General features: G+C 45.2%; 1 protein-coding gene across 2 annotated transcripts; it reads left to right on the top strand.

Annotated features, from left to right (window-relative positions):
• Positions 1–416: 416 nt before the first annotated feature.
• Positions 417–17,561, top strand: IRF4 (interferon regulatory factor 4). 2 transcript variants are annotated; one of them, XM_003417856.4, is made up of 9 exons: positions 417–545; positions 1,781–2,034; positions 3,283–3,469; positions 4,372–4,460; positions 5,131–5,272; positions 7,173–7,280; positions 9,995–10,348; positions 13,684–13,796; positions 15,671–17,561. In XM_003417856.4, the coding sequence occupies exons 2-9, from the start codon at positions 1,819–1,821 to the stop codon at positions 15,812–15,814; spliced, it is 1,353 nt and encodes a 450-aa protein (XP_003417904.1). In that variant the 5' UTR covers positions 417–545; positions 1,781–1,818; the 3' UTR covers positions 15,815–17,561. The 2 variants fall into 2 exon arrangements, with proteins under 2 accessions (XP_003417904.1, XP_023413394.1); XM_023557626.2 differs by lacking the exon at positions 7,173–7,280.
• Positions 17,562–18,226: the final 665 nt, after the last annotated feature.

The raw sequence follows: 18,226 nt of genomic DNA on the forward strand, positions 1-18,226 counted from the left end.
GATGTTTTCTAAACATCTCAGAGGTGATCGTGGTGTGCCGAGGGTCCCACTACCACCCAACACACACACAGACACAGTCTTCCCTTAAGCGCTCTGCAAACGCGGCTTCCAGACCTGCTCTCTAGCCCCTTCGAGTCAGATTTCCGCTCCTACACGCCCCCTTCCCCCCGCTTCCCGCCCTTGTCACGTTGCTGCCGTCGTTGTAGCTGTGATTAGTTGTTTTAAGGGCCTTCCGGGCAGGTCCTGGGCAAAGGTGCGCTCCCCGCCTCGCCCCGGGTCCTTCACCGGAAAAAGCACCGCCGATTGGCCCTCGTCAGCACCCTAGGCCCAGAGGGTCTCCCAGGCCGCCAGAGTTGCCCCATCGCTGGGTGGTGGCGCCTCGCCTCCCTCGCGAGCCCTGCCCCTCGAGCGCCCCCCGGGGCGGGGCCGGCGAGCCCCGGCCCGCCTTCAAGCGCTATAAAGTTCCTCTTTCTCACTTAGACCTCGCAGTTTCACCACTTGAACTTGGGACCAGGCACCACACTCAGCTCCGAGCCGGGAGCGAGGTAAGCTTAGCCCAGGGTCCGTGCGGGATGCGAGGTTCGGCCAGCAGCGGCCGGGAGCGGGAACGGGAGCGGAGATGTCCCCGGAGCTCTATTCCTCGGGGAAAGCAGGGTCCCTGAGGGCCCCGATCCCTTGAAGACCCCGACTCCCGCCCGGTCTGCAGCAGGTCCTGGGAGCGTCCGGACACCGCGCGGCACGTGGGGCGCCGCCCGGGCCGGGAGATCCCGCTCCAGGCAGGGGGTAGATACGGCTAACGGGACTTCGGAGCCCGGGACTGACCGAGGCTGGGCCGTCGACTGACCGACACAGCGCGGCAGACGTTCCCGGAATAGGAGCCCCGGCTCCTCGGCTCAGACCTCAGGTTCCTTTCCCCGCGCCTCCTTCTCACCAGCCCAAGTCGCCGCAGCGCCGGCGCATCGTCATCCGGCTTGGCGGAGGGGCGCTCCATGTTCAGGCGGCAGGGAGCCACTCTGCCCTGCTGCCGCCTCCTCCCAAACTCCGGCGCTGGCGTCGCCTCCTTGGCGGCCCCACTCACCCACCCACCCACCCACCCGCCTTAGTTCTCCTCGCCGGGCCTGGCTTTTCCTCGGCGACCCCCACGCAGGCCGACCGGCTCTTCTCGAGCTGGCAAGGGCCAGGGCTCTTCGTGGGCAAAGGGTGAGGAAGAGAAGGCCAGGAAGGAGGCGCGAGGTGCTGCCCCCCGGACGCCGGGTGCGGGCAGACGGGTCCAAAGCGGGCACCGAGGGGAAAGCCCTCCGCGCGCGGGGACCCCAGGGAACTGGGAGCGGGCCGAAGTAGGAGACTGGGAAGGAGGGACAGTGGCTCCACAATGGCCTGAGAGAGGGCAAGGAGGTGTGAGAAGGAGAAGTGCGTCTGCAGACGGAGTGCGCGCGTCAGAATGCCGGAGCGGCGGGGTCCTGCCTTTGCGGGGTGCGCCGAGGCTACAGCTCTATATATTGCGGGCGCCCAGGCTCAGGGGGGTGGCCCCAGGTTGCGAGGGTGCCTCGAGGTCACGGTGGGGGTGACTCCGCGGAGGGAGGGCGCATTCCGGGCCGCCGGAGTGTGCGCGCCGGGGAAACGCGCCCGCCCGCCCGCAAAGGGACTTTCCTTTAAGTCGGTGGACGAGGCCAGGTCCGCTGCGCGCCTCGCTGCACCGGGGACGCCCAGACCTCGTGGCCGTCGGCCGCTGGCTTGAGAGGGCGCGGCGGCTGAATGCGGTCGCTCCTCTCGCCTGCAGCCCGAGCGAAAGCGCGGCAAAGCGGGAGGCGACGGGGCATGAACTTGGAGGGCAGCGGCCGTGGCGGTGAGTTCGGCATGAGTTCCGTGAGCTGTGGCAACGGGAAACTCCGCCAGTGGCTGATCGACCAGATCGACAGCGGCAAGTACCCAGGGCTGGTGTGGGAGAACGAGGAGAAGAGCATCTTCCGCATCCCCTGGAAGCACGCGGGCAAGCAGGACTACAACCGCGAGGAGGACGCCGCGCTCTTCAAGGTCACCAGCGCGTCGGAGCCCACGCCGGGGGGGCGGGGGGGGGCGGAGAAATGACCGACTGGTCCCCAACCCCGCTCGGTGGCGGTTCGCAGAGGGGCAGAGACTACGCCAGACGGACCGGGTGGGTGAGTCCCGCAGGTGTAGGTGCCCCGCAGGGAGCCTCAGGTAGAGTTGACCAAGGCCATGGGAGAGGGAGAGGAGGCTTCAGCTTCTCAGGTGATTGTACCAACGGGCCGGGTTCCCACCTGAGCTTAAGGGGTTAACAGTCCCCCGGGAGACACGCCGCTCCAGAAGCTGGGAACTTTGGGGTCTCAGCTAGGCTCTGGGAGAATGGAGGTCAGGGCCCTTGGGCTGAGGGTTCCTGGTGGTTTCTGTCTGGGTTCCCCTGTTTCTGTTGGCCCTCTGACTCTGTCTTTCCTCCTTTTCAGATCCCTCTCTGCTTCCCTTGATCTGTCTCTTTCTAGGAGCACTCCAGGGTGTGCTCCAGTCTGTTTTCTGACTCTTTCCCTCTGTGTGTCTTTGTTTCACTGTTTTTCTCTCTGGATCTCTCTCTGTCTCTCTGCCTCTTCCCCTCTAGCTCAGTCTCTGTCTTTCTCATTTTCTCTCTCTTTGGTTCCTCCTGTCTCTGTTTCTGTTTCTTTGTGTGTGTGTGTGTCTTTCTCTTTTTCTGAGTCTCTCTGGCTACCTCTCTCTGTTTGGGCCACTCTCTGTGTCTTCCTCTGGCACTCTTTCCGGGCCCTGCCCTCTTTCTGTGTGTCTCTCAGCTTGCCTAGGGAACTGTGCATGAGGGCTCAGCCGCTTGTGGGCAGAGCAGGAGAAGGGGACTTCCTCAGGGGATTTGCTCTCAGCTACCTCAGAGCCTCTGACCATCTGCAGGACTCTGTGGGTAGCTGCACACCCCCACACCTCTGTCCCTAGTTCCATTCAAACTCACTTCAAATGTTACGTGGATCAAACCCATCCTGGGGGTTCTTAGCATCTCACCCCACTTTTTATAAAGCCACTTTTTTCATGCCCAGAGAATGTTTAAACCATCATTGAGTCTTCACTCAAAAATGATAGGGTCCAAAGTGAATTGTCATTTACCTAGAAGACACCTACCTGGTGTCTTTCTGTCCCAAATTTTGAGAAACAGTTTAAATCTGAAGCACCTAAGCACCGTTATTTACTTTATAAAATAAATTTCACCCATTCTTTTTTTTTAAAGACCTGTATTTTAATTTTTTTCTCCTTATTCTTTCCCACCAGGCTTGGGCACTATTTAAAGGAAAGTTTCGAGAAGGCATTGATAAACCAGACCCTCCTACCTGGAAGACACGTTTGCGATGTGCTTTGAACAAGAGCAATGATTTTGAGGAATTGGTTGAGAGGAGCCAGCTGGATATCTCAGATCCGTACAAAGTCTACAGGATCGTTCCCGAGGGAGCCAAAAAAGGTAGGGTTTCCTAAATAACTTGAGTTTCGGTCACGGAATATATGCAGTGTGACCCTCGTAAAGCCTTAATTTCATTCTGGGGGTCACTTCTCTTTTCGTTTTTCTTTGCCTTGCCTGCCTGCCTCCGACCTCATGTTCAGGCCCTGCAGCTGTGTTGCCTGTTTTCTCTGGGTCATAAGTTAAAATTCTCATGGTATTTTTGTAGGATAGTTTCTCAGACTCCGGGGTCTCTCCACCTGTGTGTGTATGTGTGCATGCACTCACATGCATGTGTGCATCCACGTGCACTTTTTCCACTTAGTTCTGGTAAGGTGTGTGCCCAATTATCAAACCAAAAAGGGAACATTCTTTGGAAGCTTCACTTATCTACAAGTCTTTCACGATTAGCCATGTGTAGAAGGTGAAGTACATCCCTGTATTGTTACTATTTATAGTAATAAAAATATCAAATTTTAGACGGCGAAATAATCACTGAGGGCTTATTAAAATTCTGATTCCTGGACCCCTCTTTCCAAGATCCTGACACTGTTTATGTTGGGTGCAAAGCCCAGAAATCTGCATTTTAAACAAGCCTCACAGATGGCTCTGAGACCACTCCATGGGCCTCCCGGAAAATCCCTGCCACAGCCTTTCATGGGTGATGTCCTGCGGGCTACAGAGTGAACCCGCACACCATGCTTCTCTCACTGTCTACCTGTCCTGCAAAGTCAGACCTCGGAGAAACAGTTTAAGGGCATGAACAAATAGTTGCCCCAGGTAATGGCTGAAAACTGCATTTGTCAACACTGTGGTACACATTCTAGGAATTAAACTCGCAGGTATTTATTTCTCCAAGATCTGACTTTTAATTATGTCAGTTCCTTTTTTCATACTGTGCCATTTCCTTTTTCCCAATCACTCAGGAGCAAAGCAGCTCACCCTGGAGGACCCCCAGATGGCCATGAGCCACCCGTACACCGTGGCAGCTCCTTACCCTTCACTGCCATCTCAGGTATGGCAGAGGGCACAGTGCTTCTGGGGTGGGGGGCAAGCCGGCCCATGGGCCCCACAGTGGGAATGAACAAACACACCCCCAGTGACACTTGATTTTTGCTATGATGTAGTAAAACAGACAAGACCAATCCTTGGTATTGAATGAATATCTCACTCTCCAAATAGTTTCAAGTTCCAGGGCAGCTGGGTGTGCCTGCCTGTTGGTAAGCACTTTCTACTGATTCTAAAATCTTCTGGGAAACAGACCTTTTGTGGAAGCTGGAAATTTTGGAAGTAGTGTTTTATCATGTGAGACCACAGGACAGCTGATCTCTCCAGGCTGTTCTGATGTGAATTACAGCTCTGTTTCCTTCACTTTGGTGGGTAAAGGAGGCAGTTTTTCCTGCAGTATTTTTGGTGCCAGATTTAACCATATGACGAAGCTTTACATAAATCATTACTTTACAACAGTGTCTCAGTTGTGCTTTTTGATACTCTGGCATGATGAGCAGCTCACTCTAAAGTCTTCTTGGATGATAAAATTTTTTTGACTGCCAGCTTAAATAAGAGACACTCTGCGGAGTTTGAAAGGAAATAAAAGAATCTCGCCCTTTCCCAATGCCAATAAATTGTTATTTGCTGAGGGGGTTGCTCTTCACCTTAGCTCCTGCCTCATGTTCCATTGACAGGTTCATAACTACATGATGCCGCCCCATGACCGAAGCTGGAGGGAGTATGTCCCTGATCAGCCACACCCAGAAATCCCCTACCAATGTCCTGTGACGTTTGGGCCCCGCAGCCATCACTGGCAAGGCCCCACTTGTGAAAATGGTAAGGATCTTGCTGGGGCTAGTTTCTGGGGCTCCTCAGCTGCCCCTGGCACTGCAGAGTGAGCCTGGCCACAAGGCTGTGGTTTCTCCTGATATGTCTTCCCAGACATAACATGGCTCATTTCGCTTCTCAGAGGCAGACAGGAAAGGCTTACATGGCAAAGAGGGGGTGGTAAGGTCCTTAGAGGAAGGAGACCGGTGTTTACTGAGCACCTACCATGTGCTAGGGTCAATGCTGCACACTTTTCTGTGTCTGCTCTTATGTAAATACCACAGAGATGGTCCCAGGGAGCTAAAAATTACCCCATTTTTGTAGAGGAGAAGACCAAAGCTTGTAGAATTTAAGCGATGCCCAAAATTACCCAGTGAAGATGTTGGGGCCAATGCTAAATTTCAGCTATCCTAACCCCAAAGCCAAACCTTCCACTTTAGGCAGAAGACATCAAGCTGGTTGTTTATATTTTTTTAATTATCTGATTAATAGGTTGACCTAAATAATCTTAAATTCTATTTTTAATCTTGTGCAAAAAGTGGTGGATCTTGGCTTGTTAACCTCTTGGATTGTCCCTTGATGCTGCCTGATTGCCACGTACTCTCACTAGTTTGTTTCCATTTTCTCATCTGTAAAATGGGCATAACACAGCTACGCCCAAGCCCTACTTCTGTAGGGACATTGGGAGATTATTGAGATAGTATGTAGTTGTTCTTGGTATCAGAGGTGATAAAAAGAGAATGAATAAACACCAGAAGAAAACATAAGAAGTCTCCATAGGGTGCCTAGCGCTAGTGATGGGTCCCAAACAGACTTGCTTCTTCTGAATTAGATGTGATCTCATGCCTGTAAGGAGTTCCCCAGACATCAAGTGACATTTCTCAGCAGAAGCACTAATTATCTAAGTACAGAAGAATTTCACAAGTGTGTTTAATATAGCAAAACACAAGCTTTAAGGACTTTTGAGTTAGTCGTTTAAGTAGAAATCCTGAACATATCAGCACACTGACCCTTTTATATGTTCTAGGAATATTTTCTCCTTAACAATTTGGTCAGTTCCCCTTTTTCTGAATGAAGAATGTTTAGTTCATTCTTAGCTTATGGTATTATATAATTTTCATATTCAGTGGTATGTTTACAGAAAGCTCAGAATTCAGTTTTATTAGCTTTTCAAGAGTGATTTGTAACAAAGGTTAGTTTTCCATATCATACTAAAGGAATTAGCTGACATTAAACTTGTTTCTGAAATTCAGACCTGTATCCCACACACCTGGCTCTATTGAACTGTAATAGCCTTCATAAAGAGGCCAAGTTTAGGATTGTCAAACAGATGGAATGGATAGAAATATTTGAAACATGGCTAACACTAAATGAAATGCCAGAAAAATTAGGTTTTATTGCATATTCCTTCTCTATTAATATTTAATGCTGCAAACATTTATTGAAGGTTTGCTATACTCCAGTTACTGTACTGGTAAGTGCTGTGGTCCAGTGCTCTCCTAAGCCCACAGAAAGCAAACAAATAAATGTGGACTAAATAATGTATGTTTTTAAATCTGACTTGATAATTTGCAGCTCTGCTGTGTGGACAGGGGCCCAGTCTCGTCATCACTCTGAGCCTTGGTTTCCTTATTTATCAGTGAAGGAAGTGGAGCTCTAGATTCCTTCCGAAGCTTGCTCTGCCTTCAGTCCTAGTTTCTCCAAACAGGAATGGAACCTGCCCTTGCCTCACGGGCGTGTGCTGTGCAGTTGATGGGCCTTGGAGTGTGGTGGGCCCACAGGACAGGTGGACGGGGCACACGCAGGTGTGTGTTCATGTTAGGTGTGCACATCAGTGCAGTGTGAGGCAGCCTCTTCGTGTTTTAGGCTCTCTGTTAAGACATCGTTTGATTTTTATTTGCAAATACAGGTTGCCAGGTAACAGGAACCTTTTATGCTTGTGCCCCACCTGAGTCCCAGGCCCCTGGAATCCCCATAGAGCCAAGCATAAGGTCTGCTGAAGCCTTGGCGCTCTCAGGTGAGTGCCGCGTCCCGGGACTGCACACCACAGGAGGCTGCCTGTGCCCTTTGCCCCACAAGCATCTTCAGGCAGGTCTGGGGGGATGTCCCTGGGCACAATCACATTGGGCAATGGGTGCCCTCAGCCCTGCAGGGGTCTTCAGTGGCATCTGGCAGCGTGTCCTTGAGCACAGTGACACTAGGCAGTGGGTGCTTGCTTTTCTATCTGCACCCCTGGAGGAGGTGTTCCCATGCCCTGATGCCCCACAGCTGTGAATAAGGAGCACTGTCCCAACACGTACCAGTCAGAAGCCAGTCTGTGATTCTAATGCAGTTCCAAACGTTGTTTTGAGTTGAGTCTCCTTAAATTCTCTGTTGGCATTGATCTGCGTTCCAGGAACATGCAAACACTTTAGTTTCATTTACCGAGGTTCAGTATAGGGATGACCTACTGTGCCCAGAAGGGCCTCTCTTCAGCAGCACTCTCAAAACGTAGTTTAATTTCTTAGTAAAGCACAGGGCCTCTTGTTTGGAAAGTTGATCATTCTTCTAGGGTTTAGCCACAAGCAGAGCTTCCTTCTCTGCTTCCTGGAGATGTTAGTTCTGGCTCTTTCTCTTACGCCAAACAGTAATAGGCTTCTGGTCTTCCCCTGAACTTTAATATGTCTTGCAAACAAATATGGATTCAATCTGATTTTTAAAGTTCCATTTCTACAAGAATTCCTGCACCACAGAGATCCGAACCTATTTTAATGAAGCTGTTTTCAGATTGTCTCCCAAGCAGATACCTTAAGGCGTATTAAGCATATTTGATGTATTAAGTATATTAAATAACGTTTTGGATTATTTTAAAATGGGATTTGTGCTTTATATTAAAAATGAGTAGTTTAAGTTTGGAATTCTCACCTTGCCCCTGCCTTGTTTAAACATCAGTGATAGAAAACATGAAATAAATCTAAAGGTTTCAGGGAGATGAGAGTTGTCAGCACTTTGCTTGCTCACAGAAGAGCCAGGGTTGTAGTCTTCAGTTTTTCCCAATTCCGAAGTCATAACTGAGGCACATTGCCTTTTTCTGATATTCATGAATGACTGAAAATGTCTTTGGGGAGGAGGTATTTCAGAGCAGTAGGCTTGTGTTTGTTTCTAGAAATTTTCATACCCTTTTCTTGAGCATCTAGGACTTGCGTGGGTGCCTGGAGAGTAGGAAATAAACAGCTATTTATATCATTGTGGGCTCGTAATTTCTGGCGACATGAAATGAAATGAAACCTGCCCTGAGAGTCACCTCAAATGGCCAACACCCACTCCTCATCCGCGAAAGCCACCTGAGCCCTTGGGAGCATGTTCACAGCAGCTGAGCCAAGTGGAGAATTGAGACAATGAGACTGCCATTGAGGAATAAGAGGGTTTTGTGGGTCTCTTTTTTTTGTATTTGTAATGCAGATTAATTATCTGCCTTTAGCACACTTATTAGAGACTGCGGTTCTCACTCACTTTTAAATCTCATGCAGTTATGGGTGGGTGGTGATATGGGTGATGATAGGTGCCCATGATGCTATTTGCAGTTCAGTCAAGAAGCCCCTTGCAAACGTAGCTTTGTCTTTTCAGGGTGGATGATATTTGAAAGATTTTCTTTAAAATAAGTAAAATTTTTATAACTGAATTAATCTCATTTAAAATTTTAGAAAGCTTCAGTTTCAGTGTTAGTTTCAAACTTAGACACGAAGCTTAGTGGGATTTCAACGGACTTTAAATAAACTTTTGGCTCAGAGAATATTTTACTCATTGATTTCTTTCTTCCCATAAGAATTTTATTATAAAGTAGTATATATACAGATTACAAAATCAGAAAAATAAAACATCACATTCTCACCACTGTTGGGGCCTTGGTACTGAATTTCTATGTGCACACCTACATAGATCTTTTTTTTTTTTTTGCCTAAATGATATTGATACTTCAGGGTAGTTTCAGACACATTGATATATTTGATTTTTTCTAAAACACCATTACATTATTTTTGCTAGTAGAAACTAAGAGTTTATTTCCTCCAAAATTGAAATTGATTGCCATGCTTAAAAGTGAATTCTTCTTTAGCACTACATGTCTTAGCACTGAAAAAGAATTTTAGACATTAATGTTGTCATCACTATCATAAAAAAAAATTTAGTAAGTTCTTAAATGACCAAGTGAGCGCTTCAGTGCTCCTCTCTAATACAAATTGAACGTATTTTTCAGAAAATTAATGAAAGATATGCCCCTCAAAAAAGAATCCATGGCCATATAAATAGGAAAATACTGTGTTAGACAAAGTTAAATAGATTTATTTATTGTGGGACTTCTCTAAGTGTTTAATACCACCTACTGTGAATCTCCAAGAGGGATATGCAGGCATGCGGCATTTCCCAAGCTTGTTTGACTGTACCAAAAACCAAATCTGTTGCCACTGACTTGATTCAGACTCAGAGCAACCCTATAGGACAGAATAGAACTGTCCCATAGGGTTTCCAAGAAGTGGCTGGTGGGTTTGAACTGCTGACCTTTTGGTTAGTAGCTGAGCTCTTAACCACTCTGCCATCAGGGCTCCTATTTGGCCATGGAGCTTTTTATTCTCAGAGCATTGTGAGACACTAGTGTTCCACGAAATCCACCTTGATAACATTGGTCAGCATTGTAATGAGGATCAAACACTTCTGTGCCTGTTAATACTAACTTGGAAAGCTCTCTGTCTATAGATTGCCGGCTCCACATTTGCTTGTACTACCGGGAAATCCTGGTGAAGGAGCTGACCACGTCAAGCCCTGAAGGCTGCAGAATCTCCCATGGGCACACCTACGATGCCAGCAACCTGGACCAAGTTCTTTTCCCTTATCCAGAGGACAGTGGCCAGAGGAAAAATATAGAGAAACTGCTGAGCCACCTGGAAAGGGGTGTGGTCCTCTGGATGGCCCCCGATGGGCTCTACGCCAAAAGACTTTGCCAGAGCAGGATCTACTGGGATGGGCCCCTGGCCCTGTGCAGTGACCGGCCCAACAAGCTGGAGAGAGATCAGACCTGCAAGCTTTTTGATACACAGCAGTTCTTATCAGGTAGTACACCTAATTGCCCTTTAGAAACAAGCATCCCAACACATGTCAGTCTTAGAGAGAAAATTGTTGTTGTTAGTTGCTGTCAAGTCTTCTCTGACTCATGGTGACTTTATGTGTAACAGAAAGAAATGTTGACCAGTCCTTGCACTGTCTTCATGATCATTGGTATATTTTAGTCCACCATTGTGGCTGTTTTGTCAGTCCATATCATTGAGGCTTTCCCTCTTTTTCACTGACTCTCCACCAAACACAATGTCCTATCCTAGTGACTGGTCTTTCCTGATGGTGTGTCGAAAGTAAGCAAGACAAAGTCTTTCCACTCTACCTTCTGAGAAGCATTCTGGTTGTATTTCTTTTAAGACTAATTTGTTCATGCTTCTGGCAGGTATTCTCCACCAAGCCATAATTCAAATGCATCAGTTCTTCTGTCTTCCATTTTCATTGTCCAGCTTTTGCATGCATATGGGGTGATTGAAAAAAACCATGATTTTGGTCAGAGAGAAAATGGAGGCGGTTAAGGCATGCCTGCCACCAGGCAGATATCTTCATTCTGTTAATTTCTGAGCTCTGCGATCACAGAACAAGTTTCCTTTCTGGTTCACTTCTCTGCCACTGCCTCCTCCTGCCAGTTCCCTTCATTGGGAGAGGTGGGAGTAGACATCCAGATGAGATCTCTCAGATGAACTGCTTTCCAGAATGACTTAGTAAAATTCTGTTTTTCAACAAATACCGATTAATAAGGTTCCATCTTATCAGCAGTATGACCTCAGAAAGCATATCTGCTGATGTTTAAGGTATTTTAAAGCTTTTTAAAAAATAGTAAAGTTTAGAAGTATATTATTAACATGCTTAGTTATGAGATGTGTCATCCTTATGCAAATGCCTTAAAGCATATGGAACCAGGGATAGAGTGTATTGAACTGATTTCGCAAAGGGGAAATTATGAGAGTGCTTTGAGGCATCTGTATGATATAAGTGTTTCTAATCATATTTTCCAGAACCAGTAAGTTTTGTTTTCCTAGTTTTGATTTCATGACAATTAGTCCTGGACTGGCTGTTGTAAAGGCACTGGGTGTGTCATTTTCATAGCTTAATCCAGAGTATTGACATAGTTGTTAGTTGATAGATTTGGTTAGAGCTCAGCTGCTAACCAAAAGGTCGGCAGTTCAAATCCACCAGCCACTCCTTGGAAACCTTATGGGGCAGTTCTCCTCTGTCCTATAGGGTTGCTATAAGTCAGATTTGACTCAACGGCACCTGACAACAACAACAGATATCAGAGGTGTCTTTAGGGGTGAAAAGGCCGTTCCATCAGCCAACTGTCAGTTCTTCCTCTGCCTTGTCCTTTACCTCTTCTCCTGTGAGTCCCTCCTTCAGCAACACGGAGGCCTTTGATTTCTCAGATGCCCCCACTGTGACTGAAAGTGCTTCTGGATTTAATTTGTTTAAAATAAAAACATCAAGCATCTCTGTGCTCTGGCACCACTGACATCTGCTCAGCCTTTTCCCCTATAGCTCATCCATATTCTTTTTTGGTGCCCCAAACACAAGTCCTGGGATGACTGGCCTTCCTTCCCACCCAGGCATGTTGGAGGAGAGGGAATGAGTCTGGTTTCCTAAAGCAGTTGTGTGGTGAGGAGGGCTAGGTCCCGAGAGCCCCTCACTCGGCCACGGAGCATCACAGACATCTGCCAGGAGTGTCCTATCGTGGCAGGAAGGGGCTTGAGAAAGACTGAGAAGCAGTGGGTCCCTGGGTGTGCCTCTGATTAGCCTGTGGAACCTGGATGGCCTCACACTGCATGGAAGGTGGCAGACAGAGGGCCTCTGTGTCTTGGGACTCAGGGCTTTAGTGGAGGCAGCCCAGGAAAATGACTCTCGCTTCTGAGTTTCTCTCACTATTCACATTTTAGGAAAATCTGGTCCTCCTGTTCTAACTGTAGCTATCAGGTACATTTTGAGTCACAGCTGCACGGCTCGAGAATGGTGGTGCAAGCAAGAGAGGGCAGAGGAAGAGTCCCAGCTTGCGAGTGTCCTTGGCTGCTGAGTCACTTGCCTAGACTTTAATATTTATCTTTGAGCAAGAGGTGTGTTCTTTTCCTCCCTCTGGAACCTTTACCTTGAAGTGTTCACCAAGATTCCAGGAGGAGCCTGTGAACTTGAAAATTGCAGCTACGTAGACCAGCTTCTTCTAATTAAGAATTCCCACCAAACATTCCTGCTGTCCACTCTGGCCCGCTAGTGTGGGTGTGGCTTCAGACAGTGGTAGTGTATGCGTTTTGTGCATGCTGACCAAGTACATTGTTTGAACTCTGGAAGAAATAAGCAGGAAGTCAAACACTCATGCGAGTTAGCTAGAAACTTTTCTCAGTTGGAGAGGACAGTGGAAATCTTTTGTATCTACCCATTCAGGATTTGCAGACTACTAGGGACAGCCCCAGAAGGCTTGGCTTGAGAGTGCATATCTGATAAAGATGCATTGCACTGCTGTTTTACAGAAGCTTTAGCAGCTATTGTGTAAACTGTTTCTTTTGGGGACATGACAGAAAGAGCAGGAACAGCAGAGACATAAGAGTCATCTTGAATGTGGGTGAGAGGACAGCAGGTCAACATCAGGGCTGAGCGTTTGTCTCCCAGTCTTCTGCTTTCTTGTGTGTCCCTAGGACAAGAGTGCTGCCTCTGGGTTGAGCATATCCACAAAAGTGGGGGTCAGCAGTGCCTCCTCACCATCCTTCTCATCTCAAACCATCTTTCTGTCCCAGAGGATGGGTAAAAACTCCATTCGAAATTAAACAGTTAGGGCCTGGTGCCCTGTGGGACACAGCTAGCATCAATACCTGTGTTTACTTACCAGGTTAATGCAGAGCATTCTGTGTGGTGCCCTGAGCCTCATAGATGTCTGCCCTAGCACAGACACCCTGGAATCTGGATTGTGTGGGCTCAGTGGTTCTGGATGAGGTTTTAAAATAATCCTGGGACATGTCAGAAAGTTCTGATTTTTTTAATGAAGTTTTTTTCTTTGTATAAACTGTGTTTTTGCCTCAACATGGCTACATTGATTTCTCTTTTTCTCCCTCCCTCACTCCATTCTGTCTTTGTCATCCTCATGGGTCTAATGCTACAAAGCAGTGTTTTTAATCTTTGGGTTGCGTTGCCCTTTAAGAGTCAGATGGAACATATGAACCTATCTGTGCAGTTTTGTACTTCACTTGGAGGGAAATAAAAAAGACATACAGTATTCTCTTTTTAGTCTTTGGAGTCCATATTAAGCTCTTGTTTTCTGACATTAGCTGGTGTGAGGGGTTTCTGAGCATAACTTTTTCTTGTGGTTTCCTCAGAGCTGCAAGCATTTGCTCATCACGGCCGCTCCCTCCCGAGGTTCCAGGTGACTCTGTGCTTTGGTGAGGAGTTCCCAGACCCTCAGAGACAGAGGAAGCTCATCACAGCTCAGGTGAGTGTCCCTTATGTTCAGGTTACTTCTTAATCAAAGGCTGAGTCCCATTGAGAGAAGTCCTGAGTGAAAAATAAGCGGCAGGTGACCTGGGAAATCAACCTAACCCTTAAAATAGTGCAGGAGAAAGCGTGGTCAGGCGACAGTGCAGGGGAACTCAGTGCAGAGCACCCCCTAACCTACCCTGAGACACCAGCTAATTGCAGAACCTGGAACAGACTGAGAACCGTGCACCTGCATTGTCCTTTCCCTTTATCCTTTTTTATGGAAGTTGTCATAGTCCCATTTTATAGGGATTTAAAAGGATTGATGCTAAAAGTTGCCCTTTAAAATTCTCCATGTTGAATATTGCTTTTAAAATGCACCCTAGCTGACCTTTATTTGATGAAGAAATATTTCCCATCTTGGAAGTTGTGTATTCACTTGTGTATTTTGTGTGTCCTCTCCATTTCCCAACTCCTCTTTTTTTTTTTTTCTGAATTTTTAGAAACTATTAGAAACCAACAATTGCTTATTTGGAGGAGGCTAAATCTTTCAACGAATTCGAGTTTATCAAACCATCATAATGTTATCTAAAATCATTTCATAAAAATGAAAAGATGTTTATATAAATAACATTTATCATTAATTCACCATGGAAAATAGTCCTGACTACCTAAGATTTTTGGATTTGAAAACTTTACATTGATGCTTAAAGAATTAATGGGCATAGATAGTGAGCAATAACAGGTTAAAAAAAATTATACCAGATACAGCTCAGATTTTAGCTGATGATATTTCCTGTTGAAAACTGAAATAAAACACTCTCTGTTCTAGAATACACAACCTCCTCCACTTCTTGATTGTAAAAAAACAAAACCAACCAATCAACAAACAAAAATATAATTTCATAGACTTTAGAGTTTTCTCATGATCGTCTCCAGTGTATCTAGTTGTTAACAACATGGGATTATTAAGTGACTAAATAAACTTGATGTTGATAAATAACATTTAAGAAGTTGGTGATAAACTCCTGCATCACCCTGATTCTAAGGGTATCTTTGAACAAACAAAGTAGCTGTCCTGTAAGTTAGGCAAGGATGGGTTCACTAGACAAGGCTGCCTTGAAAACATATACCCGTGAGTTACTACTCTTTTTTATTTGGATTTAATTCATTTTAGGTACCTAAAACACTAAGAGAATGCCTTGAATATGAGCGATGTCTAAAGGCTCAGTATTGATAGCAGAATCGATTGACTGGGAGCTCTAGCATTTAGTTTTCTTAGATACTGTAAGTTCAGGAAAAGCTAAAAGGTGAATGATAGTCTGGTGAATGTGATCTACACTGATAACCAGACTAGATACATTTGTGTTTAGTTGCCTTTACTTTCCCACAATAGCAGTTTCGTTGTCATGTTATTTTTCTTCTTTCTTTGGTTTGGAAATGTAGATTATCTGGTTCATTTAGGAATCTTAAGTCTTCAGAATGAGCCTCCACATCCTTATCAAGCTGCAGTTGTAGAAAAAAAAAATTAATTGGTTGAAATTATCCTGAATTTTACCTCAGGCTTTCATTTAATTTGATCATTTTACCTCATTTGGTTCAATCTTAATTAAATGTAAATTTCAAGTGATAGTTGATTTAAAATTATTGTCTTTATGTTAACCTCAAGTAAAACACAGAATTAAGTAGGTTCTGTTTATAGGTCACTATATATAAGAACTAATAATTCTTCAGTTGGCTCCAAATATGAAGTGCTTTGATGCATTACAGCAGATGACTTTGTGCTTACCTTTACCGTATCTTTAGATATTGAGAGTTATTTAATGATGAGCTAATTGCAGAGTATTAAAAATAATTTCTCAGTAATGTCTTTTAAAATCTCTTACTAAGGTTGAACCTCTACTAGCCAGACAGCTATATTATTTTGCTCAACAAAACAGTGGACATTTCCTGAGAGGCTATGACTTACCCGAACACATCAGCAGTCCAGAGGATTATCACAGATCCATTCGCCACTCCTCCATTCAAGAATGAAACATTTCAAGACAAGTGATTTTTGCTTCCTTGTAAATATCTGACTTATGGCAAGAACAACTGATTGACCCCCCTTTTTCCTTTTGAGGAACTTGGAAATGGGGGCTTTGGGTCAGCAGTTGAGGAAAATCTCCAGCAAGTTTATGTTTAGAACATCAGATGTGTCTGATTGACAATGAGCTTATTATTGCAGAAGAAGCGGTGGTCTTCCACCTCTGACTGGATGAGATCCATCTTCTGTAGATTGCCATCATTGGTGATAACTGTGAACATCAACCAAACACCATGTTTACATTTACTTACATGCTCTCTGTAATTTGGTCTTGGTTATTTCTTGCTTGAGGGCTGAGAAAACTTGCATTCCATTATTGACTTCTAACTAGAGTTAGTGTTGTACCATTTTTCAGGGAAGTAGATTCTAAATTTGAGGTTATTTTGCTCACAAAAGAAATTTACTGATATATGTAGGAGCTATAGTTATTGTGAAAAATGCTTGCTGATAGAAGGAAATGGAATCTTTTGACTTGGTTTCTCTCCTTGGGCTCCCCTGAAAGTCAGTTGGTAGATTCTGTTGCTATTCTTTTGAACCAAAAAGCATTAGGGCTCCCTTTGGGTGGGACATTTTTGTTGGTCCTACAACGAAGTAATTGCTGGTTAAAATATTTTTGTTTGTCTTTTTGTCTTTCATTCTTCAGAGATTATTGCTGAAACATTTTTCTTAAAAAGAAAATCAACAGCCCAAGTGCTAAAGAATCTCGATGACATTTCCCCTCTTATCCTGCCTGTTTTGTTTGGCTTCAGTTACTATCCATGGCAACACTAAAGAGGAGCCAGTGTTTTACAAATTGGTGAACTCTGTTAAGAAAAATGATGACAGGATTTAACTTGTTGCATAATTGCAGAATCAGTGGGTTGTTTTTGCTTATGTTTGTGTATTACATGCTTCCTCATACCGTTAATGGTTTGACAGGACCTTGAAATTACTGGGCTTTTTCTAAATATGTCTTTTTATAGCATCACAGAGATCTCCACTTGCTTAAGGAAATCTGATCACTTACATTTTTGTTGTTGATTTTGGAACAGTGTAGATACTCAGACTGTGATGTTGGGGTTTCATTACTTTTCTCATATTGCAGAATAATTGCTTTTACTTTCAGGCTCAACAAAAGACTTGATAGTTCTCAAATACATGCCACCCCTAAATGCCTGTTTTTTTTAAATTCACTGAACAAACATTAATTAAATGCTTACCGTGTTCCTTGCATTATACAATTACAGCCCTCATCAAGTGGCTTATAATTCAGCAGGCCTTTGGGACTTCATTTTGTTTTTTCATTGTTAAAAGGAGTTTTCAATTATAAAATAATACCTATTAATTACAGCAGATGTAAACAGTATAGAAGGGTTAAAAAAAGAAAGTGTCTCCTTTTTTCCCACTCCAAATCCTCCTCCCTTGAGGTGCCCACGTTAACAGAGTTTTATTCTTGTAGGCATTTTACTTTTCTATAAATATTCAGAAACTTAAAAAAAAAACCAACCTCAGGGATCATCTTAAACATACTTTTATGCAGTGCCATTTTTACCTAATGGTTTTTGTTGGGCATTCCTCCATAATAAGAATACAGACTTACCTCATTCTTTTAGAGGTGTAGTAAAGTTCCACAGTGACCAGCAGCATACTCACTATGGTTTAAGATAGTTCATTAGCCACTCAGAATGAGTACGTTTAGTGAACTGCAGTAACTTATACATCTTATAGATGCACAGTATTTTGGGGTATATTATCCCGAGGGGACGTGAAGACAACATTCAACCCCGCTGTGACCCAAACACCTGAGTTGCCTTCAGCGGACTCTTAGCAGTGGAATGTGTCTTAATTTCAATTGCTCCTGTGAGTTCTTTTTCTTCTTTTAATATTGTGCTGCTTTTTAAGTGGAGCTTTATCCTCTGGAAAATGCTGGTCGGCTTGGACCACTTCCCCTTTCCTCCTCTTTACACGCATTTAACTTGACCTTATTTAATGTTGAGGGACTAGAGTGTGAGCTAGGGAAGAACTGACGGTGAGACCATCAGGGTCAAGAATCTCCCCAGTGGCCTCCCAACTCTAGAAAGGAGCGGCCCCCGGCCTCCTGATTTATAATATGGGGCTAGTGTGCGAGGGCGTAGCTCACTGTCATGAAGGCGCTGCAGTTGGTCAGGCTCTCGCAAAGTTCAGGGGCTTTGGATTGAGGGAAACATATGGGTCTCTGAGGTTTCCTTGTTTCTTTCTCATTCTTGGGGTTTCATATATTTAAAACTTTGGGCAATGATTGATGTCTGCAGGAGCACTATAGAGAACTGGGGTGACCGACCAACTCGCTTAAAACTGAAAGTTTCATGTCTTGGGAACTCCCTTGGTCTTGGCAAAATGCA

The sequence above is a fragment of the Loxodonta africana genome, chromosome 1 (genome assembly GCF_030014295.1).
Source record: "Loxodonta africana isolate mLoxAfr1 chromosome 1, mLoxAfr1.hap2, whole genome shotgun sequence".
In the NCBI taxonomy this organism is placed as follows: Eukaryota; Metazoa; Chordata; class Mammalia; order Proboscidea; family Elephantidae; genus Loxodonta; species Loxodonta africana.

What these genes read in the sequence shown, in the direction of transcription:
- IRF4 (XM_003417856.4), top strand. Translation starts at nt 1,819, where the DNA reads ATGAACTTGGAGGGCAGCGGCCGTGGCGGTGAGTTCGGCATGAGTTCC. An exon ending in AGGCCCCACTTGTGAAAATG is followed by an intron (nt 5,273 to 7,172) that starts GTAAGGATCTTG and finishes TTGCAAATACAG; the next exon opens with GTTGCCAGGTAACAGGAACC. An exon ending in TACACAGCAGTTCTTATCAG is followed by an intron (nt 10,349 to 13,683) that starts GTAGTACACCTA and finishes TGGTTTCCTCAG; the next exon opens with AGCTGCAAGCATTTGCTCAT.